Source organism: Balearica regulorum, chromosome 8 (genome assembly GCF_011004875.1).
Source record: "Balearica regulorum gibbericeps isolate bBalReg1 chromosome 8, bBalReg1.pri, whole genome shotgun sequence".
In the NCBI taxonomy this organism is placed as follows: Eukaryota; Metazoa; Chordata; class Aves; order Gruiformes; family Gruidae; genus Balearica; species Balearica regulorum.
In genome coordinates this window covers 2,032,449-2,057,851 of record NC_046191.1, presented here as the reverse complement: position 1 = coordinate 2,057,851, position 25,403 = coordinate 2,032,449, and the positions used below count along the sequence as shown (strand labels likewise).

Here is a 25,403-nt window from a genome sequence, read left to right as displayed (position 1 = left end):
ATTTAGCCCATTACTAAGAATTTGTTTACACTCCAGGTCAGTTTGAGACTGCAGCTTTTGTAGTTTTATACAGGTTAGTTTTTAAACTAACCAGCACAAAACTCGGTGCCTTCCTCGAATCTGAGTATATACTCAAGGAGTAGCAGTTGTCTTGCTTCGAGTTCCAGGTTGCGGTAGCTATGTTGTAGCCTGATCTAGCTAGAAACTGTCTAAAACAAACATCAGTCCCGCTGTCGATTGAGAGCGGGCTCACACCGAAGCTGACACATTCATCAGCTCCAGATTGGGACCGAGAGAGGTTGAAGAGAATGTAATTTAAAACTACATGAGAAGTCAGGAGCTTCCATTAGAAATAGAAAATGGCAAATTAGCAAACATCTTTTTAGCTTTTTAGCTGTGACGAAGTTGCTCTTTGCACGCTTTCATGCTCCTGTCTGAAAATAGAGCTTGAACCATGTATTTGCCTGAGATGCAGTAAATTATGCTTTACTGGTCAGTCACCTGCTTTTCCTGGTATTTACTCAGCTCTAAATGGCTTCTGGCCTCCAATAATAAAAAGATAAAGCTGCTGTGTACATTGCAGTAACCTATATAAAACAGTTTTTCATAGTCTTGCACACTACTGCACGAAACAGAACCTACGTCATGGGCAAAAACCATTGAGGGGGAAAGTCAAATTTTCTCTAATCATGCTAGGGCTATTCTAGTTTTATATACCAGTGGGGTTTTATATCTTCTGCCACTTCTTTCCTTTCTGCTGTGTTTTGGATATAATCTTTGACAGGACTCCAACTGGAATATTAATGAAGCTTAGAAAGTTGAAAAATAAATGTCTGAGACTGCGTATTTAGTACTTTCATGTACATATCCCATCATCTTAGTTGTTCTCTAATGAAGGGGAAATTTTAATTATAAAATTCCCAAACACTGAGAAGACTAGTCCTTTCATATCCAGTCCCATATGCAGAAGCACAAAAATGCTAGAACTCTTAAGAATAACCACATTGCTTTTCAGAATGTGTTCTGACACGCTGTTATGAGGAAAGAACCACAATTTAATCTACACTAAGCTAATTACAGTGGACTGGCTCTCTGAGAAGTATGCCTGGAGACCAAATTAGCTGCTACTAAACAATTACAGGTTATGACAACTCTACGCAATTAAAAGATACGTTTTTAGAAGGCTTGGACCTGAAAATCAAAGGATAGCTCTGAAAACTGAAAGGTGCTGAAGCTGCTTTGAGACGTACTGACCGCTGTCATTCATGAGCATTGCAGGGTACTTGGCGTGCGTCACTAAGGGTGGCTTAGAACCAATTATCCATCATCTCCTGAAAAGAATTGTTGCTTCTGCTGGAGTTTGTGTGCCAAGGTGCCTAGAGTCGTCCTCTTAAATGAGCAACCAACATCAGATTAGGACTAGCATTTGGGAAAAAAGGCTCCCAGAAGATTGTTGGGAGCTGTTTCCAAAGAGTATGTCGTTTGTGAAATAAGCTGTCTTTCTTTGCAAGACACTTAATAGTTTTCCTTACCGGTTTGGGTTTTTATTTGTAGTCTGCTTTTTTTATTTGTAGTCTACTTCCATGTTGAAAATAATTTTTTTTCAAGTAGAAGTGCACCTAGGTGCCACTCTGACCTTTCCACCCGCACAGAACGCTACCGTATCTCCCTTCCTGTGCTGACCAGCCTTTCCCAAGTGTTCGCTCCTCCTTCCTCTTCTTGAGTAAGAGTCAAAGGTGCTCACTGAACTAAGGGAATCAAAGTTACTTTCTTGCTGGTTTTAGTAAGGTTATCTTTCACTGAGGACTGAGACACAAGCAAGGTCTGGATACTTTCCTGATTCTGTTTTTTAATAACCTGAATTTTACTTTATTTTGCTGTACTGTTATTTTAATCTCATAAAGCTTGTAGGTTCTTCAAAATGGGCTATAATTCAGAGGATATATCTTTGGCCATGTTTCCTCCCATTAATTTCCATTTACTGTGACTTCCCCCATCTGCAAGCTCATGCAAAAGCTCTGCAAAAACACTAGAGGTTTGGTGGTGTTAATATTCAGTGATCTTTACCTGAATTATTTTGTTTTAGAGAGTATTTCTTGGAAGTAGTAGGAAGGTCTTAGCAAAGTTTCTTTCAGGAGCTGTTTGACTTCAGAATGTCTGGCCCTGGGTGTCATCTTCCCTGGACAAGCAGTGGCTTTTGCCAGCCATATTAGCTGAGACTTTTAGATTTAGTGGTCCAGACACCTGGTAGTGTTTTCAGCACCATTTTTGGTGGTGTGCTTTTTGGTTTTATGTGACTGATCCTAGTCGTCTTGGAAGAAAACATACATTATTAGTTTCTGAAATAGTTTTCCATGTCTGCTGGCTGCTGTCAGCAAAACTGCGCTGCTTGGGGTAAAGGCATGCCGGGTGGATCGTTCAGGACTGTGCCCGGTAGTGCTGCTACCTCGTGATTTCAGTGGGTTCAGGAGGAGGACAGGGAAGGTGGAGTTTCTGGAGTTTCATAAATGGGTCCTAGAATCTAGATTATGCCAGAGATGTGAGGACAATATAAGGTAGAAGATCGCAGTCATTTGGATCACCGCATTCACGAGAATATCTTTGACCTGTCCTTGGGTGTGTTCTGGATTAATGTTGGTGCTCTAATGATCTTCCAAGATTTCATAATCACTAACTTTATAAGAGACAATAAACTTCTATATTGTTGGTTTAGCTTTTTTTTTTTCCCCCCCCCACCCCCTTGTGGCTAATTCAGTGTATGAAAATGATGATCAGCTGCTGTGGAATCCTGACTTCTTACCAGAAGATAAAGTGATCGAGTTCCTAAATGAAGCATCAAGGCGTACGGGTGATGAGAAGGGCCTAGATGCAATTCCTGAAGGATCACATATTAAAGACAATGAACAGGTATATAAGGATAATTAGGATTTGTAGTTTAATATTACAGAATGAATTATCCCTTTATTTTATTTCACTCCCAAGAATTAAAACTGTGTTTGAAACAGCTTTATTATTCCTTGTGGAAATAGAAATGTGATGGGGTTTTTACCTCTCAACAAATATTAAACTGTTAACTTAGGGTTAGTGTTGCTTTATGCATCAGTGCATTATTTTATATATAAATAATTGTGTATGAATGAGTTCTGTTCTTTCAGTTACAGATTTCTTTTAAAGCTGTATGAATGCATACTTATTTTCTTCTTCATACAAAAAACCCCATCAATTTTACAAATGTATGCAGTGGATAAAAATGTTAAAATACTTTGCCTGGATATATGCTTGCTTATGTAATTAGAGATTTGTGAATTTAAATAGAGGAAATATGTCTTTGTGCTATCTTATATTACATTCGTTTAAAGAGTTTAATTTTAATCTTTTCTTAATAGGTATTAGTGATTTACTAAGTATGCTTCTGTGGCACAACATACATTGAGTGGTATGTAGAACGTTAAATGTGTGTCTTTTCATCTTTCCAGGCATTGTATGAACTGGTTAAGTGCAATTTTGATACTGAAGAATCGTTACGAAGGTTGAGATTTAATGTAAAAGCAGCCAGAGGTGAGTATACGCTGAAAGTGAAGTTTATATTGTCGAGCTGTCATTTTATTTGTTACACAGGCATTGGGTTTTGCTGTCAGCAGATTGAGCTTGACTGCCTGTAAGCCTTAGGCATCAGTGCCCATTTCAATGCAGCCTTCAGTGAATCTCTTATTGTTCTCCAAGAGAATGAGATTAGCAGATGCAGTATAAAAGGGTACATGCCTAAAGAGGGCGTGTAAATTAACTTCCTGTCAGTAGAGCTTGATACTTATATCTGTGACTTGACTAAAGAAGCTAAAATTTAAAATTACGTCTTAGCAACTGAATCGTGCATTTCTTGGGCATTTTGTTCTTTGTTCTTCTAGACCTTTTCAGTCATCACAGTTAGCGGAACAAACATGAAATATAAAATGAAATAATTCACAATGCTAAATAAAGGAGAATGAGCATCTAAACCTTTTATTTAACAAAGTATAACACTAAAAAGACCCTGGTCTTAAAGACGCCTTTGGAGCCTTATGCACTTCCTGGTCTGGTATTGATCTTTATATTCAAAGGAACAAGAAACTAAGAGAAGGCATAAGTTCTTTTCCTCGCACATTGATCTGTTGGTTCAGCTTCCAAACCTGTGGCTTCTCCAGAGTTTACTGTGCAAATCACAAGACAAGAATGATCAAATAGAGAAGATTAGTTTGTTCTCCCACTATTTCAAACCTTATTTATTCATGACCTTAAGAATCAATAAGGCCAAATTACATTAAGTTCTTGGAAGCGTGACTGAAAGTTATTAGGGGGTTATTCTGGCTTCTGTGGGGCTGAGATTTCCCACCCAATAATGTGAGCAGCATAGTCTCTTATTCTACCTGACTGGTTTTAACAGCCTAGCATTGCTGGCTCTTGCCAGCAGTGAAGATGATCTCATTCCTCATTCTTTTTCCCTCTTCCAAGTGCCAGCAATCAGTTTGAGTCCATAGCATGAACTCCTTCAAGCTGTGTCCTGGCTTGAAGGCTCCCTGCTTCCTACGCTTCTAGGGGCAGAATGGTGAGACCAGGTTTCTCAGCCCTTCTTCCTCCCGCTGCTGCCTAGTTATTTCCCCTGTGTGGCGGGGCTGGAGCTGCGGACCCATTATAACAATCCCTACCAGCTAGCTACTTAAGGCAGCCAAATTTCCCACCTACTCGCTAGAAGGGAGAATTTTCATTTTTGTGCTAGTAAGTAAAATTTCTGGAGGTGGTTCTCATTTAGGCAGCAGCTGGTCTAAGAACCTTGAATACCACGTATGTTTTCTGTCACTTAAGTTTTCTTTCATTGGCCGTATGCTTTTTGGTAAGAATTTTCTTTATTGCATTTCCTTGGTATAGAAGAATTATCCGTTTGGACAGAAGAAGAATGTCGTAACTTTGAGCAAGGACTGAAAGTCTATGGCAAGGATTTTCATGTGATTCAGGCAAATAAGGTAAACGCTAAGTTAAAGTGTAGTTCTCACATCTTTTTAAAGCGATGTAATTGTAAATAAATTCTTATCCTTGATTTCCTTCACAAATTACTACGTTTACTGCTTCTAATTTTTACTACATTGTATCCAAATTGGTTTGTTAAAGTCCAGAATCCTCTGTGAACCCTAAGCTCTGAAAAGTGCAAAAATCCTGCTCTGCGTACCTACGGGAAGATCTGCATCCCCGGAGTCTTATTCTGGTCTTGAATAGACTGGTGAAACAGACTTGAATAGTCCTCCTAAAGCTGCTGCTTGCGGCACCTCACGATATCTTCAGTATTCTTAGAGACCCTGTTAAACTTTGCATTTCAATTTCTGGGCCTCTGAACTTTTAAGTCAATAGTTTCCATTATTTCCTATGTTGTATAAAGAAGCATTGACTTTGAATTTCACACCTTTTGATTTAAATGGTAGCTTTTTGCCCAAAATGTATTTAAATTCATCAAAATTTGCATGGCACGTATTTCCTAGGTACGAACAAGATCGGTTGGTGAGTGTGTAGCATTTTATTACATGTGGAAGAAATCAGAGCGTTATGATTTCTTTGCGCAGCAGACCCGATTTGGAAAGAAGAAATACAATCTCCATCCTGGTGTAACGTAAGATGTGCATTATTTTTATGTGCTTTGACATGTTGGATCTAAATCTTTATTTTTTACTGCTCTAATCTGAAATGGTATGACAACCTAGGGATTCCATAGTCCCAATTTACAGCAGGAAAACAGCCAAGGTGTAAGAAAAGCTTACTAGTGTGTACAATGTCGTTTCCAAAATAAGTTTATTTGGAATAAGGCCAGCAATTTGCATGGAATAGCTATTTAATTTAGTTTGTTTTCTGTTTAAATGTTTCACAAATGTAACATTTCTGCAAGTGTGTGGAACTTTTTTGAAATGCTTGTTTTATTTCCAATACATGTTTTATACAAAGGCATTAGTCATATGCTTCGGGTGGGATTTGCGGTACCTGCTGTAGTATACTCTTGAAATGAATTGTTTGGCAAGAGTTCTGGCTAATGCAGTACCCTGTACTAGGGCTTTTTTGGGTGTATATAGCTCCTTTCCCCATTCACGTCTCTGCTAGGCGAAGAGGGAAATGGCTGTGTATGGCCGTGTATTTTCCTCTCAGATCTGAGCAAGTGAGCCAACATACTCTTCTGCCCTTCATTCCAGCACTATGATTTTAGTATCCCATTCTTTCTGCTGACGTTCTCCAAGTCTTTTTACCATTATTTTTTTCTTCTCATTTGTTCCTGAGTTCTCTGTTCAGCCTTCTTTTTCATATTATTGTGTCTTTAAGCATTGTGGAACTGTGTGTTGGACCACTGAAGTGAACTTGCAGTACGACAGTAAGGGTTGCCATCTGTGGCTTCATAAAGTAGACTGTTACACCCAGAGCTGCTGGATTTTCTTAACCAGTTGTCAGGGCCTGTCTGTCTCCCCCTCTTCTCCCATCCGTCTTGGTTTTTGTTGGTTTTTGGGGGTTTGTTTTGGGGTTTTTTTTTCATTTTTGCCCAAATTAATAGAATTTTTTTGTAGTTAATCCCTTAAAAGATTCTCTGATTCTTTTGCAGTTGATTGCATGTGGTGATCAAAAGCTGTATCAGAAGAAGTGTTGTTAAGGATTGTACTTATCTATTCTTGACTGAATTTGCAGATAAATGTGAGAATTTAGGGTGAAGTGTCAGCCACAGAGTAATTATGTGTGAGGGTATGCTGTTTCTGGAGTTAATCCAGACTAATACAATACGTACAAGGGCTTTACCAACCAGCTTTGTTTAAATCTTTCATAAGAGATTTACTATTAGTGACCTAAATTGTAGGTCTGTACTAGATTTCAGATATGGAAGTGTCTTTAACTCTGAAGTTTTTCATTTGCTTTTAACTTTACCCCTTTTGAGGATGTATGTGCACAAAACTTAGTTACTTTAATGGTATCTTATTGCTGCCGCAGCAAATTGCAAGAGCTTAGGATGAACCTGCCAGAGAGCATCACCTTGAAAACAGCCCACAACATCACAGCATATTGAACTTTCTGCTTGTACGTGATCTTGTGGGACTTAGCACGAGCACAGGCTGAATTTATATAAGCTAGCTGCAGTGACTGGTCAACAAAGATGTAGTTGCTGTGGACGAACCATATGTGGGCAGTTAGCACTGGAGATCTGAAAGCTGTAAACTTTGCAAGAGAAATCTGTGTGTTTCAAAAGATAGGAGATGTGCGTTGACCACGTTTGCAGCGTATGCAGTGAATATTTTGGTATGATTAACATCGATCCTTTACGCAGCAAGGGCAATGCTGAATGTGCTGTTTCTGTTGTGTAGAGATTATATGGACCGTCTCCTGGATGAAAGCGAAAGTGCTGCTTCCAGTAGAGCTCCGTCCCCTCCTCCTACAACCTCCAACAGCAGCACCAGCCAGTCGGAAAGGGAAGACAGCACGACCAGCAACAGTAATCAGAACGGTAAGTGCATACCCTGTCTCTCCTAAAGAGAGTTGCCACATCATCGCAGACGACAAGCTGAACGACAAGTTCAGCTTGCCTCTCTAAAAACAAGTCTATTTTAGTATTCAAGATTTTCCAAAGTGTTGGCAGCTTTAAGTTAAAAATGTTTTTTAAAAAAAGCTACATGTTTGCATTTAGCCAGTGGTCACATATGGAAGGTAAATCTCCACTAGACTCTTCCTTTTAACTGTAATTAATCTGTTCTTGTTTTCCCTGTGCTAGTACTCCTAATTTTGTGAGGAGTCCCACGCAGGGTATTTAAAACAACTGAGATGGGAACCGGGCTGGCTCAGGAATGCCGTTAGCTGTTCTTACCGGCCGTGGGGCATTGAAGGGCAGTTAGGAATGAGAGAGTAGCCAGGGCACGATCACTCATGAAGGAAGAAAACCTTAAAAGCGAGGGACAGCCCTTCCAAAGGAGCTGAAGTGAAGCGGTAGCAAGAGGAGGAAGGAGCTTGGGAGCTGAACCAGATGGTGAAAATCAAGTGGAAGCTACAGAAAACTGCCCGGGTGAGCGTAGTCCACCTGCAGCTTGTACAGTTACGGGATTCCAGGACACTTTCTTGGCTGCTCTTGCTTATAAGGGCTTCCATAAACTCTGTCGCGGTATGTCTGTCATTTGTATGCAAATAAATCCCTCATTCATCACACAGTGAGGATATGGAGAACAGGATTGGCTTTTTAGTTCAAAGGGACTAGTCAGACTTGTGCTTTGTGGACCTGTCACAGATTGTTCTGTTAGTGCTTTTGCTTCTATTCTCTTTCTTATGGTACGTCTCTGTAACGCAGGGGTGTCCGCTAATGGGCCAGGTGAGATACCAAATAAAGATGAAGCAAAAATTGAAGGATTGCATGTAAACGGACCTACCGGTGGCAAGAAAACACCTCACACGGATCTGGATACAAATGGGTATGAAACTGAAAACCTTTCTGTTGACCCAAAACTTGCTCATTCAGCTTCAAGAAATGAAAATGATTTTGAAGAAAAAAATGAGAGACCTCTAAAAAGAAGAAGAATTAACAGCAATGGAAAAGAGAGTCCAGGTTCTTCGGAGTTCTTCCAAGAAGCCAACTCGCATGGGAAGCTTGAAGAACTAGAAACTTTGGATGACTGAATCCTAGGAGCAGATTTTATTCCTTGGAGTAAATTTTGGGTGTCTAAAATTTTCAGGGTTGATGGGTTACCTTACAAAATCCAGTTCCGTAAAACAATCTGCTGAGATTTTTTTCCTAATACCTTTTAGTTGGCTCTTAAGATCTGATTATTTGATTTTTTTCAGTGCTGAAAAGCAGTAGAATGTTCCGTTTCTCAGAGCTGTCAGCTGTAGTTCTGGGAAATCTGGCTCTTAAAAATATTTGAGAAACAAATCAGTGAATTTCTGCAAAAATATTCCCAGCCTAACACATTAATGAAAATTCCGTGTGTAATACACTATTTAAGCATTGTACAAGTGAACAAAGCATCCTATTTGAAGCAGGGGGCTGGTTCAAATGTTGCAGGAAGTTAAAATGAAATCCAGAATGCCGAGACGCGCATCAGAGTAGGCACAGAGACCTCCACTCATGCTAGCGAGAGAAAAGTGTCATCCCATTGTTAAGGAACCCTTATGAATCCTGAAAGTTATGAGCACAACTATTTTTATATATAGAAGTTTTAAAAGGTAAATAAATAAACCAGGTCAGGTTTGTATATGTAAAATTGTTGACATCAATGATGTCTTTCCATATTCTTTATCTGGGCTAAAGAAATACATTCTGTATTTTTCCAGATTTCTTTGTAGCCTTTGAAAGATTTTTACAGTACTTATGTCTTGATTGAACTGTCCTTTCTTAAAACAAAAGCTTGTATAATTTTCTTAACTTGTACAGTTGGTAAACTTTTATGAGATAATTGATATCCTGAGTCTAATGTCAGCTTCATTTTATTTTGCTGAAGTCTTTTCTAAAAAAAAAAAAACCAACAAAAAACCCCCAAACCAAACCAATTGACTTAAAAAATGCTGATTAGTCACCAACATGTTATTTTCTTCTCAGAAAACAGTAAACGATTAACATCAAGAATGGTTAGAAGTTATTTGATTTTGAAAATATGTTTTTTCTTATTTCTCTTTTATGGCAAATAGTGATGCTAAAAAATTGTTAAGCATGATGCTTGCATTGCACAAAGTTTCTTGCTTTCATTATACATTTTCTCGTTTTATTTTGAGCTCAGATAAATTTCACTTCAGCCAAATGCTTGAGTTTACTAAACCTTGTTCACCAAGACGAGGTGTTAGATGATCCATTGATTTTTCAGTCTGTCTGTCATCTTCTCCATTTCACTGAGCACAGGAAGGGTTGGAAATGGGTCGAGTGACTCTGGCAGCATGGGATGTGCAGCTGGTAACCCGGTGCCTGGGCTTGAATTGCTGAAAACTAGTGGACCGTATGGATGGGTATTTCAGCTGGAGCAGAAACATCACATGCACGGACCCGGAACAGCATATACACACATACGTACCTCAGTAGGTAGAGATTCACGGGTACAAGAAGTAAGAATAGGTATGGGTACCTATTTTAAGATTAAAGTGAGAGAAACGAAAATTCTTTATAAATGTGTGTGGAGGGGGGTGATTGCTCACTGTCCGGCTAGCATCATTTGAAAGTTGTTGAAGTAGGGTTTACAGCCATAAAATAGAGTTTTAATACTGGTGTTTGGTTTTTTGAATATTTTCTTTAAGCCACAGCTACACCTCTACTGTATTTAAAAATAGGAAAAATTGTTCATTTGTATAATTTATAATCTTGTGCCCTCCTCTTCCTGTGGCTTACAGTTGCGCTGTTAATTTTTAATTGGTTATTTTTACTTTATGAGTCTTTACGAATCCAGTTTTAAATGCACGGTCCTATGGTTTGAAACAAATGCATCAACCATAAAAAAAAAAAACCCCAACTGCTAAGGGTTTTGTTCATTTTGTTTTCTTCTTCAACTGCGTATACTTGGACTTTATGGTCATTAATGAGCCAAGTCCTCTGGATCGGGCCTGGCTCCAGCGCCAGGATGAGTTACTGGCGTGTATTACGCTGCTGTCCCCAGAAACCTTGTGAACGATCCGTTCTAACTGGTTCGGCCGACGTGCAGCAGTTGACACCTGCCTAGAAGTAGCAGTTTACACGGAGAGGCACATCAGTAAGGTTTTGCTAATCGATTAAGTGATTGCTTTAGTAAGAGGTTGCTGTTAACTTTACAATCATCTGGTTTATTAAGGGAAACCCAAAGTATCACAGCCTTATATCAAAGATGGGCTCAAGACGGTTTCAGCCTGAGGGTAGTGCAGTGCTTCTACGAGTCTTTGCAGCTAGAGTCCTAGTCTCAATTTTATTTTTATGCGGTTTTGTTTGCAAGTTGGAAATAGCTCCAACAATTTATAGGAAAGTTTATAAATAAATTGTCTCAGGCTTGTGTGTGAAATACAGCACTGTGTATATTTTCAGGAATGATGCTTTGTTTTTTTTAATCTTACCTTTTTTTGGTGATACGTAGAAGAGACCTGACATTCCATAATCAAGAAATCTGTAATGCTCAGCTAGACTTTTAAGAATATTTAATTATAATTTACATTTTGTTTATGCTGGTGTTTTATACAATACTTTGTTCATGTTCTTCAAAATGCAGCCACTATAACTTGATAAGTCATTGCACTACTACTAAAGCTATTTAAAATTCTAGAAATACAGTAACTTTGATTTCATGTAAAAAGCCTTCAGTACAGTTTGGAGCCCAGAAGGGTTTGGACGTGTTTCCAAACTGCCTTGAAAAGCTCACAAGACGCTCGGGGATGTTTTTCAAGCGCTGTGGTGATGAGGTCAGCTGGAGCAGGGGGGTCCTGGATTTGTGAAGTGCTTTAATACCGCAGCCTCAAGGGAGAACCCAGTGTAACGGCATAAATTCTTGCTGGGCTTTTGAAAGGATTAAATGTGATGTTAAAACTACTACACACACACACACTTACAAATTAGTTTTATACATTTTTCCACACATAGTAATTTTGCACTGTTAGTAATTCCCTTCTCCCTGTCTGCAATTCTTAAAAAGCTTATTAAACTATTTTTTTAAACATACCGTCTGCACAAAAAATTCCTGAGTTTTTTGAGCAAAACAGCCGGTAGAGTATTTCCCCTTCGGAGGATGCGAACGCCCCATCCCCTTGCAGCAGGGTGGTAGCGACTGTCACTGCTGCGGTGAAAAATTGCAGAAACAAAATAAATGGGGAACTGTATTTCTTTCATTCCCCTAAAACCAGCCTGGGGCCAGGCACTGCTCCGAGCAGCTGGAGGGGCAGCGGTGGGTTCAGTTTTATTTCTCAGCCTGGTGGGGCAGGGGCAAGGGGGGGGTACCAGGGCTCAAGCCCTCCCGCTGCCTTTGGGACCAGCACCGGGGCTGCAGGCACCTTGCAGCCAGAGCACCCACGGGTTCCCAACGGGAGGGGGCCCTGCTCCCCTGTACACCGCTGCACCTCAGGCGAGCTGGGGAGAAGGGACAAAGCTCCAAGGGGTTTTGGTTTGGTTGGCTGTTTTTAGCCCCCCATTAGGATCTTTTCTTCTTCCCTTCCTCAAAGAATATTTAAAGCTGAAAACCCAAGAGGCTCCCCTCATTCCCCAGTTGCTCCACACACACCCGAGGACACCCAGAAGGGACAACAAACAGAATCCCAGCCTGGTTGGGGTGGGAAGGGACCTCCCAGCCCATCCAGTGCCACCCCTGTTGTATTCAGCCTCAGCAGCTCCAGCCTTCATCTTCCCGTGGCTAGAGCGAAGTGAGGGCCAGCCCCTGGCAGCAGGAAGGACAGGCGAGGAGGAGGAGGGAAGGGCCTTGGTTTATTTGAAGCCAGTACAAAAATACATAGGCACATAAAAAAATTATTTTTTTTTTTTTTGCTATCATCACTGACATAGAAAGCCTGCCAAACATTCAAATAAAAAGGTCACCCTTTTAATCACTAAAATGGTCATTTTTGTAAATAGATTCTATATAGAAAAAAATTTTAGTCAATTAATAGCATAGAAAATACTGTTGTCGGAACTCTGTTCGCTTTCCCAGTGTATATGATGCCATCCAGACCCTGGCACTGAAGCGTGCCCAGTTACAAACAAAATAAGCTTTAAAAATATTTTACGGTTTGGACAATAAATCTAACCAGTAGATTCAAAAATAAACAAAAATCAAAACTTGTGACAGAATCGACACCCTGACTGCAAACGCCTTGGCACAGCAAAGTTACAAGCAAACCTGGCAAAAAAAAAGCGCTTTCCAAATGTTTCTGTTCGAGCGAGGGATGCCCAGCCCTGGCTGAGGGGTTGCTCCGTACGGCCCCGGGGCGCTGGAGGGGGCTGCAGGGACGGGGGGGCGCAGGGAACCAGCGCGGGGGCTGCTACCCCTGCCTGGAGCGCTGGGTCCTCTGCACGCACAGCGGTTCTCATCTTTCCCTACAAAAAGAAGAGCTTTGCAGCCGACTGCAAATCCGAGGTTTGACTGAAATTTAGGAAGCAATACAAACGATGGGGGAACGTTTTCCTGCTCCGATTCTGCGCTACGAGGGGGGGAGCCCCACCGACTCAGCCCTCCGACGGGTGCCTTACAAACAGCGTAACCACACCAACCCCTCCCTACACCATTCGGCGTCCCGTGCCCCCAAAATGCAGTGTCCCCCCCCCGAGGGAAGGGGAGACCCCCAGCTCCGGTACGGAGATCTGGGCTCCGGCGTGCCTGGCCGGAACGGTTTGGAGCAGACAGCAACGCAGGGGCCGCATCTTTACCAGCGCATCAGGCTCTTCCAGCACCGTCACAGAAAAATGCTCAGTCACATATAAAAACTTCAATGTTAAGCACTGCAGTAAATGCAGCTTCACCAAAGAGAAGTTACTTTTTTTAGCAAATAGCTTCCAGAAACAAATTATATTGTCTATGGAAGCTCTTTTCCTGGTTACCAAAGGAATGTATACAAAAAACTTCATAAATACATAGCTTTACCAAATTTCTTTTTAACCAAAGTTATAAACAATTCTTTTTATAAACCAAAAGACAATCCAAGGAGAGACCTAGAAAGAAGTGCTGCGTAAGACAACCTTTAAAAATCAGTTAACACTGCCTGACATGTTAAAAACCTCGTTCTTTTAACGGGTCACAAACCAAAGATGACTTACTACATCCAAAAACCCAGAAGAACTGCGGGACAGGGCTCGGCCGAAGCTGAAGTGCCGGTGCTGCAGCACGGGCAGGCGCCCCGCGAGTTTCCCCGTCGACGCGCCAAAACGCCGCCATCCAAGTCCCCGCGCCTCTTCCAGGAGCGGGCACGGTGCCGAGGGGTGGGATGGGGGTTGCAGGAGCGGCAGACTTCGCTTTGCTGCAGATTTTCTGCACCGAAGGAGGCTCTGTGTGCCGGGTGGGACAACGTCAGCTCTCCTGCAAACCCCGTAGCTGCTCCCCGTCGGATCCAAAGTGCCCTGGCAGGGTCCCTGCACTGGGGCCGGCCCCGGCACGGCCGCAGCTTTCCCAAGTCCTGGAAAATCCTGACCCTGGGCTGTTCCGAGGGAGGCTGCTGGCCCCGATGAGCTCACCGGTGGTGGGTACCGCCTTCACGTCGGGAACGTCCCTGAGCCTTGTAAAAGCTACCTCGGGCGGGAAGGAGAGGGGCGAACGTTTGCAGGGTTACCAAGAAGGGTAACCCCAGCTTTAGCAGCCGGTTACCAGAACAAAAACCAGACCCAACCGACAAACGCAAGTTCAGAGCACCGAGCATTCCCCAGAGGGGGTTTGGCCCAACCCAGGAGCGTCCCACAGAAGCGGCTTCGCTGGGGGAACACCGGCGCTCGTGGGCTGCGACGCCGCGGCTCCCTGGGGAGAGCAGGGGTTCGCCCACCCCTTGGGGCCGCATCCGTGCCGGGGGCCACGGTCCCCCCTTCCTGCTGTCCAGGTGCTGCCCGGGCGGAGGGGCTGGCTGGGGGGAGGCACGGAGCAGAGCCCGCCCCAGCACCCGTCCCCGCCTGCACCCAGCGCCCGGGTGTAGCTGCACCGAGACACAGCCAAGGATGCTCGGGGTACAACCCTCGGAGCTGGCACAGTCCTCCGCCATTCAAACATGTACACTGCTTGTGCCAGTCTCTCCTGCCAAATCTCAGCGTGATTAGAAACCCATTAATTCCTCATGATCAGACTTAATTAGATGCATCCTTCACCGTGCAGTCAGTTATCGTCCCAATAATTTGTAAAGGCAGCAATATCTAGATTGTGCAAATTAAGAGCATCACCGTTACTCCGTGGCAGGCGCCCCGGATTCCTTCCCGCATTCTGCCCGTGATCAGCTGAACAGAAATAGGTTGCTTCCAAAAAAAGCACTTCTCCGGTCACACGGAGCTTTTTCCTTTAATATCCATCTTGATGCCAGCTTCGGACTGCTTGCTCATTTGCTCCTCCGTGAAAGTGATGTAGGAATACACCAGGCTTCCAGCAATACTGCAAAACAGGGTCGGGTACGAGCATGAGACATCCCAGCTCCGAGCCGCGGAAGCGACAGCGCGCTCGCTGCACGCTCAGGGCTGGTGTCACTCCTGCACCGCACAGACGCTGCCCTTTACGCCAGCACGTTTATTAGTTGTACACACCCGCCCTGGGAGGCTACAAACACCGGTTGCTAAAAAAAAAAAAAAAAAGTCAAAACCACGGGCATGCCGATGGTCAAGGATCCGCTGCAAGCATCAGTTTGCAAGAAAAATCTTTTTCCCTCGTTAAAACCAGATATTTTGTTTAATCCCTGCCCAAACGCTTGCTAGTCTGGGTCCCGGTGCTGGGCTCGCTCCATCGCTGCGGGACAGGAGAGCAGCGAGGCTTTTCACTACACACAAATACGCTCCAGACCAGAAAGGAGACTTTTCCAAAAGCTGGGCTAAAATACAGGTGAAATAAACTCAAAAAAATACTTCTTTTGCTACCTTAATTATAGGATTTCGCTACGGAACTCTCAGAACAACTTAAAAGTTTGCTGCTGAAGTATGCTCATGCGTTAAAACAACCCGAGCGCATTAAATGCTCGTGCATTCTCCTGGCTTTAAAAGAACCAGAGTCTGTCTGGGAGCTCCCGGGCTGTGAGCTACCGGTCAGCGCCTCTGCTGTGGCACAAATACCAATTCCATGGGATTCTGGGTGGGTTTTGGGTGTTGGGGTTTTTTTGGGTTTTTTTTTTTGAAAGAAGCATTTAGCCAGTCAAACCCTCTCAGTTTCACCCCAATTTTCACCCGCAAATCATAAATAAAAACTGCACGTGCCCAACGTTCTTACCTGATATTTAGCCCAATGAAGTTTGTCCATGTAAAAATATAGTCTCCTCCAAAAAACATCCCAATATAGGTTATTAAAATATTCTGCAAAGGAATGAGATTTGAGGAACAAGAGCGTAAGTTTCTATATAGCCTGAGACAAGTACATGCTCTACGTGTTAACGCAATATGGAAACGGGAAACCCAGATGCAGAGAGCGGGAGGTGACCCAGAGGATTGCGGCTGTTTCGGGGCATTTTGCACGTCATTAGCAGCTCAAGGCGCTAATTGCGGTCAGCACCACGCACGGCTGCTTGCTGCGACTGCCGTGCCAACACGCACGGAGTATCTCTCTACTCCGGACAGCAGGGGAAAAAAAAATTAAAAAATAAATCACCCCCTTGGAGCTGCCCTGCTGTCTGTGCAGCAGAAGCCGCAGAGGCCCCATCCGGCCCTTCCCGAGCTGCTGAGCGCGCAGAGCCGGGGACGCGCGGCGCCGGAGCGGCACGAAGCGGGACGCGGGGAGGCTGTGGGTGCCTCAGGGATGCTCACGGCTTTTGCTGGAGTAACTCCCGCAGGCAGCGGCACCCTCCGCACATCCCGGGGAGCCGTGAGACGACTCGGGCCGTGCAGAGCTGGAGAGAGCTGCGGTGCCGGGCACGTCCCCGGTGCTCAGCGAGTCCCCGCGCCGACAGCCGAAGCCGCCGTTTCACGCGAGCCCCGAGCAGCGATTACTGCCACGCTCGCCTGACGGCGGCCCCGCAGCAGAGAAAACCACTCACCTTAATGCAGCCAACTATTGTAGTTGTAAGAGCAGAATTATACTGAGTGCAAAGAACCGTGGAGTACATCAGAATAAACCTGCGGGAAGAAGAGCCGCCATCAGGCCCCAGGACACGCATCGTGTATTGCCGGTCACCTCGTCCTCTCTTCCCCTCCTTTCCGGGGCGGTATTCGTACCACCACTTTTTTGGCTAAACCTGCGCTTAAGCAGGGTAGGAAATAATTTCCATCTGCTGTAGCTCTCAGAAACGGCATCCCTATCAGGACTAAAAACTTACATATATTTTTTTTTTTAACCCGGAATAGCTCAGACCACCAAAACACGCCACTGCGGGACCCCCCCCCCGCCCAGCCACCGGCAGCGAGCAGCACCCACGGCAGCGGCGTACGTCCTTACCCCATTACACACGACAGCATAAACTGCACGATGAAGAGCGTGTCTGCCCAGCCCTGGTACTCCATCGCCTGCAAGAAACACACCCCAGCCCTTAGAGGAGGAGGAGGAGGAGCAGGAAGCGCGGTCATTCACAGCAAGACAAGAAACAAACCCAACATCGGCTTTCACGGCACGGCAGGAAAAAAAAAAAAAAAAAACAAAACAAAAGCAAAACACATCCCAGCGTGACGTCCCGGGGCTGTGGGAAGGCCGACTGCCCATGGCGGCATCGCCTCCGGCCGCAGCAGCGCCCAGCACGCTCCTCCTGGAAAAAAGAGGTGAACAACAGTCCTACAAGCAGGAGGAACCGGGAAAGGCATTTCCCAGCCGGCTGTTGTCCAGAATCGCCCTCCCGAGAGCCCCGTGCAGCTGCCGGCACCCACGTTTTGTGCATCTGAGCTGCCGGTGGGAACCTCCGACCCCTCCGGCCACGTCGGGGCACCCCCAGCGAGAGCACCCCGCCACCGCCAACCCGCAGCGACAGCTCTCCGGGCTTCTGACCGCTGAAAGGGACAGGAAAAGTTCACTGGAAGATTTAGTGACTTCTTGGGGGGAAGCTCAGGAAAAAGCCCTCGCCGAGCAGCGGGATTAGCAAACTGCAATGCGCAGGCAGCGCGTCCCAGGGGAATTAACCTCTAGGGACGGTGCTGATCCATAGGACGGTTACGGGAAGTCTGGATCTCATGGCAGGGCTTTTGTTGGTGGGGTTTGTTTGTTTGTTTGTTTGCTCCACGCAGCTGAACCCACGTTTTTGCCAGCTGCAGGTTTGGGGATTGACTCCAAGGACAAAGCTCCAGCGGCAGGAGCTGGTCCGCAGCGGGGACACGGAGGGAAGCCAGGGGTGGTGCTGGGGGACACCGGGCAGAGCCGACCTCACCCAGCTCAACACGGGCAAGCGCAGAGTCCTGGCCCGGGGAGGAACAGCCCCCTGCCCTGGGACACGCTGGGGTCACCCAGCTGGGAAGCAGAACAGCCCCAGGGTCCTGGTGCTCAGCAGGTCGACCGTGAACAAGCAACGTGCCCTGGCTGCAAAGAAGGTGCCCGGTGTCCTGGGCCGCACCGGACAAAGCGCTGCCAGCGGCTCGAGGGAGGAGATCCTTCCCCTCTGCTCGGCGCTGGTCAGGTCACTCCTGGAGTGACACGGATGGACTGGAGGGAGCCCAGCGAGGGGCCACCGAGATGCTGAAGGACGGGAGCATCTCTCCCGAGAGGAGAGGCTGGGGAGCTGGGACTGCTCAGCGTGGAGCAGAGCAGCTCAGGGATCTCATCCTGCGTACAAACACCCGCAGGAGGGTGCAGAGAGGACGGAGCCAGGCTCTGCCCGGTGGTGCCCAGGGCCAGGACCAGAGGCCACGGGCACAGAGTGACACGCAACAGGGTCCCTCTGGGCACCAGCGAACCCTTTGTCACTGTCAGGGTGCCCGAGCGCTGGCACAGGGTGCCCGGGGAGGTGGTGGAGTCTCCATCCCTGGGGATATCCAGAACCCAACTGGACACGGTCCTGGGGGGTTGGACCAGGTGAGCTCGGAGCTCCTGCCCACCTCAGCCAGTCGGCGATGCCGTCAGCGAGGAGGTGAGGGCAGAACAGGGCCGCAGCCAGCCCCCCCGCCGCGGGGCAGGGACGGGCCCAGGGGAGAGCAGGGCTGCCAAGCGCCCGGGGATCCTGCCGGGGATCCTGCCGGGGATCCTGCCGGGCAGCTGGGACGCTGCTTTCCAACACGGGCACGAAACGCCAGCCCGGGGGGGACCTGCCCGCAGGCGGTCCATCCCCTTCGCCCCCAGGAATTATTTGCAGGGCTTTGCTGGCCACCATCAGCACACTCACCCGCGCCTCTTGCAAAGCGTGGCGTGACGAGACATCGTTACCTTTGATGCTTGTTAACGAACTGCAAGACTTAACGCATCCCCACGCACGAGTACGGCAGGAGGCTTTCCCGTGCGACCCGTCGCCCGACGCGGCCCCCCCTGCCCCGGCTCAGCCCTGGGAGCCGTCCCCGCGCGAGCCGCGTTCAGCTGCACGCCCTTCACAAGAAGGTTTTTCATCAGGCTGCAAACGTGGAGTTTCCTGGCAGCAGCCCCGACAGAACGCATCTTTGTCTGCCTCCGGCTGCCAGGAGCTCAGCCGGGGAAAAAGAAGTTTATTCAGGGGAAAGAAAAAAAAAAAAAAAAAAAAAAAGGAGGCAATTTCTCCACAGGCTGAACAGAGGCTGCACAGTGCAGCACAGAGCAACATTTTGCTCCCCGTACACCGGCTCCTGCTTATAAATGAGCACTTTTATCCCCAAATACATCCCACTGAGTCGCCCTTTACGAAGGGCAGAGTCTGAGCTACCTTCGGGGGACGGGACGGGGCACAGGGGCGTCTGCACGGGCCACCGGCACCCACAGCACTCACCCACGGGTGTCGGGGCGGGCAGCACCTCCAGCATTCGCTTTCCCTGCCCGCGGGGAGGGACGCTCGTTCGGGCAGGCATGAAAAGCCAGTGTTCTCGCTCAGGAGAGCCAGCCGAGTACAGCTGCACATAAGTGAGTGTGGTAACGATAATACAATAATAATAATACAATATAAATCGCAAGTATACGGGCGTGCACGCAAACCAGATGGTGCCCGTTGGGGCAGCACGGGCAAACTGACCTCTGTAACGACCAGCCCAGTAATAGGGAAGGATGGAAAGAAGTTTGAAGAAGCCCATCTGTTCTAAAAATACTCGACCTCTTTGTTTTAAATAATATTTGGTTTCACTTATTGCTCTCGCACTTCCCCATTCCTCAAGCGTTACAAAAACGTGTGAATGGAGCAACCCTGGCGATTCAGAGTCCGACGGAAGACTTACAGTGACTTTCTACTTCGGCAGCTTCCCTCGCCGCCCCGAAACCCGGCCCCAAACCTTCCTCTGCCCTCAGACGCTACGCAGCGCTCATTTGCAAACTGGGGATAACGAACCGCTTCGCAGTTTCACGTTTTGAACATTTCCCATTTTACGTAAGCAGGCCAAGTTACAGAAAAGTGCGTTAAAGCAAACAGTAAAACCTTCTTCTCAGCAACCCGTTTTGCCCCTAAGACATTGTGCCACTGAAAATTTTGCTTCTGGGGGCAGGAATCCTACCTTTTGCGCATCTCCGGTGAAGTAGGCAATGGTCAAGGTGGGAAGGATCATGAACAGTGCGTTGTAGTACAGCAGACCGTATTTCCCCAGCTCCTAGAAATAAGAAACATCTGTGTATTTAAGTTGGTTCCCAACAGGAACATAAAACCTCATTCATATTGCTACTGAAGGCTGGGTCTTGTGAGCAAAATCCACGTGGGAGTCTGAGAGACAGAAGAGTTGGAGGGGTTTTTCAATATATATTTATAATTTTATTTTTTTTTTTTTTTAAATATATATATTAACGTGTGTGTATCTATATATATAAAACAGACTCAGGTAACGAGCTTGCAACACGCTTTATGGTGACCATCAATCAAAATGCTGTTTCTTTGCCGTCGCAAGGGACTGCGGTCGCAACCGGCACAGGAGCGCGGCTCCGGCCGGCACCGTTGGGCAACGCCGGCACCGAGAGCGGCACACCGGCATCGCCAAACTTTCCGGACAGGAGATTTTGGGAGAGGGATGGGATAGCACCGGGCGAGCCTCCCCGCTCTGCCCCCTCGGCTGCAAGTTGCTGCCAAACCAAGCGCAGCGCTGCGGTGCCCGGAGCGAAGCCGAAGCTCAGCCTACCTTTGAATCCAGCTTCTGTTTCACATAGGCACCGTTTGCAGCTGTTAAGGCATCGTTAATAAGGATAAAAATATATCCTTCCAGATCGAATGCCAAATCAGCACTGGGAACGGAAAAAAACAAACAACGTAAGTTAAAGCTTTAAGCTGTGCAGAGCGCAACACTTGCAAGATTTCTTCTCCCTTCTGTACAGCCAGTAAGTTGTCAGAAAAAGTTAATCATGCGAGGAGGGACTGGGATTTGGGTCGGTAAAACATTCTTTCCTACTAGAGAGCATGTCTGAGGGTAAAAAAAGCCGGCATTTACTCTCTCTCCTCTTGGGACATACCGTGGCACTCGATTCACCCCGGCTTTGCCGGCTGGGCCCCGCGGGGACAGGGAGGGGACAGCAAAACCGGGAGCTCACCTAGCAGCTACGAACGCGCCGATGATCATAGCGAACACTGTCATCTGAATACTCCAAGAAAACTTTTTCCTGAAAGGAGAGGCAGGAGGACAAGGTTAGACCCCAAGGAAACCAACCCGTGCAAAAGCAGCGAGTAAAAGCAAGACAGTTTTAGACAATTATCTCTGTGATTTAAAAAAAAAAAAAAACCAGAACCCAACAACTTGGCATCGACGAGGTGCAAGTTTACGGGGCGCTGTTGCAGGGAAGGGTTCAGCCGGGCACAGAGCATCGCGTGCGGGACAGGACCGGGCCGTCGGCACGCGGCGGCAGCGGGTTTGGGGGCTCTGCAGGGCGGAGGGGCAGGGGCAGACGGGCACAACACCCTCCGCTTCCAAAACCGCACTGCCCCGCGCGCAGCCGCGGCCAGGCTGCTGCAAGCAGAGACAGAGCACATCCGTCTTCCCTCTGCCCGGCAGCTACGCTTCACACCTCGGCTCGCCCAGCTCCTTCCGGGCACGCCGGGAAAAGGGCTGCGCAGATCGGGGCAAGTCACTGGAACCAGCAATTCGCTGCCGCTCTCTGTATCCGCTTCCTCCGCCCACCCTCACTCCTAAAACCCAGCTTAGAGCCAAAACCCCCCCGACCGCACGGGTCTCCGACACGCCAAACCTCCCTGACACGCCACGCGTCATTCCAACACCTTCAGACTTGTGTCACTCTAACCGTGTCTGGCACCGGCAGCCCTGCGGAGACTCACTTGAGCAAGAATCCTTCGGCAAACATCGTGAACAGGATGGAAAACCTTCGCAGGACGGTGAACATCGGCAGGCTGCAGGAGGAAGGTTCAGCGCGGTGAAAGGGCTTCACCCCCGGCGCTGCCGAAACGCGGCGACGCCCCGAGCGGGTGCCGGGAAAAGGGCTCCGGAGATCGGAGCCGCGGGCGAGCCTGACAGTTTCCTTATGGAAACGGCATCACTCCCACACCCGGACAGGTACCGCTGACCTTAGGGTCAGGGTGGGGGACCCCAGGGACACCCCTGGGCCCTCACCCACGGTGGGCGAGGGCGAACCCAGGTCCCTCCCAACCCACCGGCTCGGGGAAAGCGTTCAGAAACGGGCGCGTGGCGTGTTTTAGCGCGGGCAGAGGATGAACCGTATCGCCCCGAGCGGCTCCTGCTCGGGTCACCCACACCCCGGCAAAGCCTTAGGGCCCAGCAGCAGCTCCCCACAAACACCGGACACCCCCCCCAGGACCCCCCGGGAGAGAAAAGCCATCCATACTTCAGTTTCTTTGTGCTGAACAGTCCCGTGATCTGGTTCCCGAAATACAGAAGAGGTAGAGGAAATGTCTAGAAAATGGTAAGATGGATAACACAGCGCGTGAGTGACCGGAGAAGGCCAGGCAGCTCCCCGGCAGCACCCTCATTTTATAACTACACGTGAAATCGTTTCCACCCCGCCGTGGAAACGTTCACACGCGCACGTGTCCCAGCTGCTCTGCCCGGAGCCGCTCCGTAGCCGCAGGCTCCCGCGCGGCTCCCCGCTCCTGGGGCGACGAGCGCGGGCATCCCGCTGCCAAAAAAAGCCGGCGGTGCCCACCGCCAGCGAGGGCCGGGGCAGAGACCACCGCCCGCCCGTGAGGCAGAGGAGAGGTGCCCGGGAGGGGCCTTACCCGTCGGGGGACGTGCCTGTCGAGGTCGGGGAACTTGACCACCCGCAGCGCCTTGCCCGCCCAGAGCACCGCCACCGTCGCCAGCATCTGCAAGAGAGCGGGGGGTCAGCCCTTCACATGGAGGGGGGGGGGTCAGGGGGAAAAGGGGGGGGCACCCCACTCACCTGGCCCAGCCCCACGCACAGCGAGGAAGGGAACCTGCGGGCAGAGAGCAGACATCAGCGGGGGCACCCACGTCTTGGGGGGGGGGGGGCTCAGCAGCCACGCACCCCCCGCTGTGTGTGTGGGGAGGGGGAGAGCGCAGCCCCCAGCCCTGGGGGGGGGGGGGCACTGCCCGGCCGTGGGAAGGGGGGGGCACACGGGGCGCTGGCAGCACAGTGCGCTCCGGGGGGGGGGGGGGGGGGGGGGGGGAAGGAGGGGGGGTGCTTTGGGGGGGGGCAGCCCCACAGCTGGGGGGTGCACGCAGGCGGGTGCCAAGGGGTGTAATGGGCCGCAAAGTGGGGGGGGCACGCCTAGGGGGTACCTGGCCCCCACGGATGGGGGGGGCGGGGGGGTGGGTGCCCCGCACCCAAGGGGGGACACAGCACCCAAGGGTGGGGGCGCGTGCACGGGCCGGGGGGGGGGGGGCATGCGGGGGGGGGGGGGGGGGGGCGCGGTGCAGAAGAGCCCCCGGGAGGCGGAGGAGGGCGGGGGGGAGGGGGGGACGCCCAGGGTGCAAAGGCCCCGGGCGCAGGCCGTACCCGTAGGTGGTGAGGACGCTCTTATTGACGACGACGATGAGGAAGGAGCTGAACCCGTAGAAGGCCGCCGCCAGCAGCTTGAGGCAGAGCGTGAGGCCGGGCGCCGCCATGCCCCGCTCCGCATCGCCGGGCGCGGGGGCTCCCGCGGGGGCTCCCCCCTCGGCCCGGGCCGCCGGGCGTCTGCGCGCCGCCAGCGAGGACATGGCTGCGGGGGCGGGAGCGGGCCGGGCCGGGGCGGGGCCTGAGGCATGGGGGCGGGAACGGGCGGGGGGGCACGGGGCGGGGGCATTGTACGGGGGGCTGGTGTTGGGGGGGGGCATTGTACGGGGGGCTGGGGGGGGGGGGTATTGTACGGGGGGGCTGGTGTTGGGGGGGCATTGTACGGGGGGCTGGGGGGGGGGGGTATTGTACGGGGGGGGCTGGTGTTGGGGGGGGCATTGTACGGGGGTCCGGAGTGGGGGGGGCATTGTACGGGGGGCTGGTGTTGGGGGGGGGCATTGCACGGGGGGCTGGAGTGGGGGGGTCATTGTACGGGGGGGCTGGTGTTGGGGGGGCATTGTACGGGGGTCCGGAGTGGGGGGGGCATTGTACGGGGGGCTGGTGCTGGGGGGGCACGGGGCGGGGGGCTGGGGGGGGGCATTGTACGGGGGTCCGGAGTGGGGGGGTCATTGTACGGGGGGGCTGGAGGGGGGGCATTGTACGGGGGGCTGGGGGGGGGGCATTGCACGGGGGGCTGGTGTTGGGAGGGGCATTGTACGGGGGTCCTGAGTGGGGGGGGCATTGTACGGGGGGGCTGGTGTTGGGGGGGCACGGCACGGGGGGCTGGAGGGGGGGGGCATTGCACAGGGGGCTGGGGGGGGGGGCATTGTACGGGGGGGCTGGTGCTGGGGGGGCACGGGGCGGGGGGCTGGGGGGGGGGTCATTTTACGGGGGTCCAGAGTGGGGGGGGCATTGTACGGGGGGCTGGAGGGGGGGCATTGTACGGGGGTCCGGAGTGGGGGGGGCATTGTACGGGGGGGCCGGAGTGGGGGTCATTGCACAGGAGGCTGGTGTTGGGGGGGCACGGGGCGGGGGGCTGGAGGGGGGGGGCATTGTACGGGGGGCTGGGGTGGGGGGGCATTGCACAGGGGGCTGGTGTTGGGGGTACGGCACGGGGGGCTGGTGTGGAGGTCATTGCACGGGGGGCTGGTGGGGGGGTCGTTGCACGGGGGGCTGGTGTTGGGGGTACGGCACGGGGGGCACTGCAAGGGGGTCTGGAGTTGGGGGGCACGGCACAGGAGTCTGGCGGGGGGGCATGGCACGGGGGGGATCTCCCGGGGGTCGGACATGCGGGGGGAGCAAGGCATGGCACAGGGGGGTGCCGCAGGGGGGCACGGCACGGAGGGGCAGCATACAGGGGTCTGGTTTGGGGGGCGCAGCACACGGGAGATTTGTCGCGCGGGGGTTTGGCACGGGGGGGGGCAAGGCACTGGACAAGGGTCCTGGCTGGGGGGGGGCACAACACGAGGGGCATCGCACAGGGGGCTGGGGGGGCAGTGCATGGGGGGCGCAGTGCAGAGGGAGGGCGCTGGGGCATGGCAGGGACGAGGGGACCCGTACCCCGGACACGCTGCAGCACGTGCCCTTGTCCGGGTCGGGGCACGGGGGGTTCCCTCCCTCCGTCCCCGCAGCAGAAGCAGGGGCGGGGGGCGCGGGCGGGGGGTGCAGACCCACGCTGACACCGCTGTCACTGGCACGGCCGGGCGCGGGGGCCCAGCACCCTGGAGCAGGTTGCCCTTGGGTGACCCCGCGCGCAGGATTTTGGCGCCAGGCCTGTCGGAGATTAAATCTCCC

At 50.2% G+C, this 25,403-nt stretch overlaps 2 protein-coding genes across 7 annotated transcripts in view; one reads left to right on the top strand and one right to left on the bottom strand.

The window, feature by feature from the left end:
* The window catches only part of MIER1 (MIER1 transcriptional regulator), a 42,633-nt gene extending 31,387 nt beyond the window's left edge, over window positions 1-11,246 (top strand). For 5 of the 6 annotated variants that reach the window (XM_075759154.1, XM_075759155.1, XM_075759153.1 and 2 more), the window contains 6 exons: window positions 2,756-2,907; window positions 3,477-3,558; window positions 4,903-4,997; window positions 5,508-5,635; window positions 7,359-7,498; window positions 8,330-11,246. In XM_075759154.1, coding sequence (XP_075615269.1) covers window positions 2,756-2,907; window positions 3,477-3,558; window positions 4,903-4,997; window positions 5,508-5,635; window positions 7,359-7,498; window positions 8,330-8,655 — 923 coding nt within the window. In that variant the 3' untranslated portion in view covers window positions 8,656-11,246. The remainder of the gene's footprint in view (window positions 1-2,755; window positions 2,908-3,476; window positions 3,559-4,902; window positions 4,998-5,507; window positions 5,636-7,358; window positions 7,499-8,329) is intronic. The other variant, XR_012836473.1, reaches the window with a different exon arrangement.
* Window positions 11,247-12,374: 1,128 nt separating this feature from the next.
* SLC35D1 (solute carrier family 35 member D1) lies at window positions 12,375-23,782 on the bottom strand. The gene is made up of 12 exons (XM_075759148.1): window positions 23,571-23,782; window positions 22,995-23,028; window positions 22,831-22,917; window positions 22,440-22,507; window positions 21,916-21,987; window positions 21,177-21,245; window positions 20,771-20,873; window positions 20,159-20,251; window positions 17,013-17,080; window positions 16,615-16,693; window positions 15,855-15,937; window positions 12,375-15,032 (listed from the first exon to the last, which is right to left on the bottom strand). The coding sequence occupies exons 1-12, from the start codon at window positions 23,771-23,773 to the stop codon at window positions 14,924-14,926; spliced, it is 1,068 nt and encodes a 355-aa protein (XP_075615263.1). The 5' UTR covers window positions 23,774-23,782; the 3' UTR covers window positions 12,375-14,923.
* Window positions 23,783-25,403: the final 1,621 nt, after the last annotated feature.

What these genes read in the sequence shown, in the direction of transcription:
- SLC35D1 (XM_075759148.1), bottom strand. Translation starts at nt 23,773, where the DNA reads ATGTCCTCGCTGGCGGCGCGCAGACGCCCGGCGGCCCGGGCCGAGGGG. An exon ending in TGTGCGTGGGGCTGGGCCAG is followed by an intron (nt 22,918 to 22,994) that starts GTGAGTGGGGTG and finishes GCTCTCTTGCAG; the next exon opens with ATGCTGGCGACGGTGGCGGT. An exon ending in TTCAGCACAAAGAAACTGAA is followed by an intron (nt 21,988 to 22,439) that starts GTATGGATGGCT and finishes TTCCTCCTGCAG; the next exon opens with CCTGCCGATGTTCACCGTCC.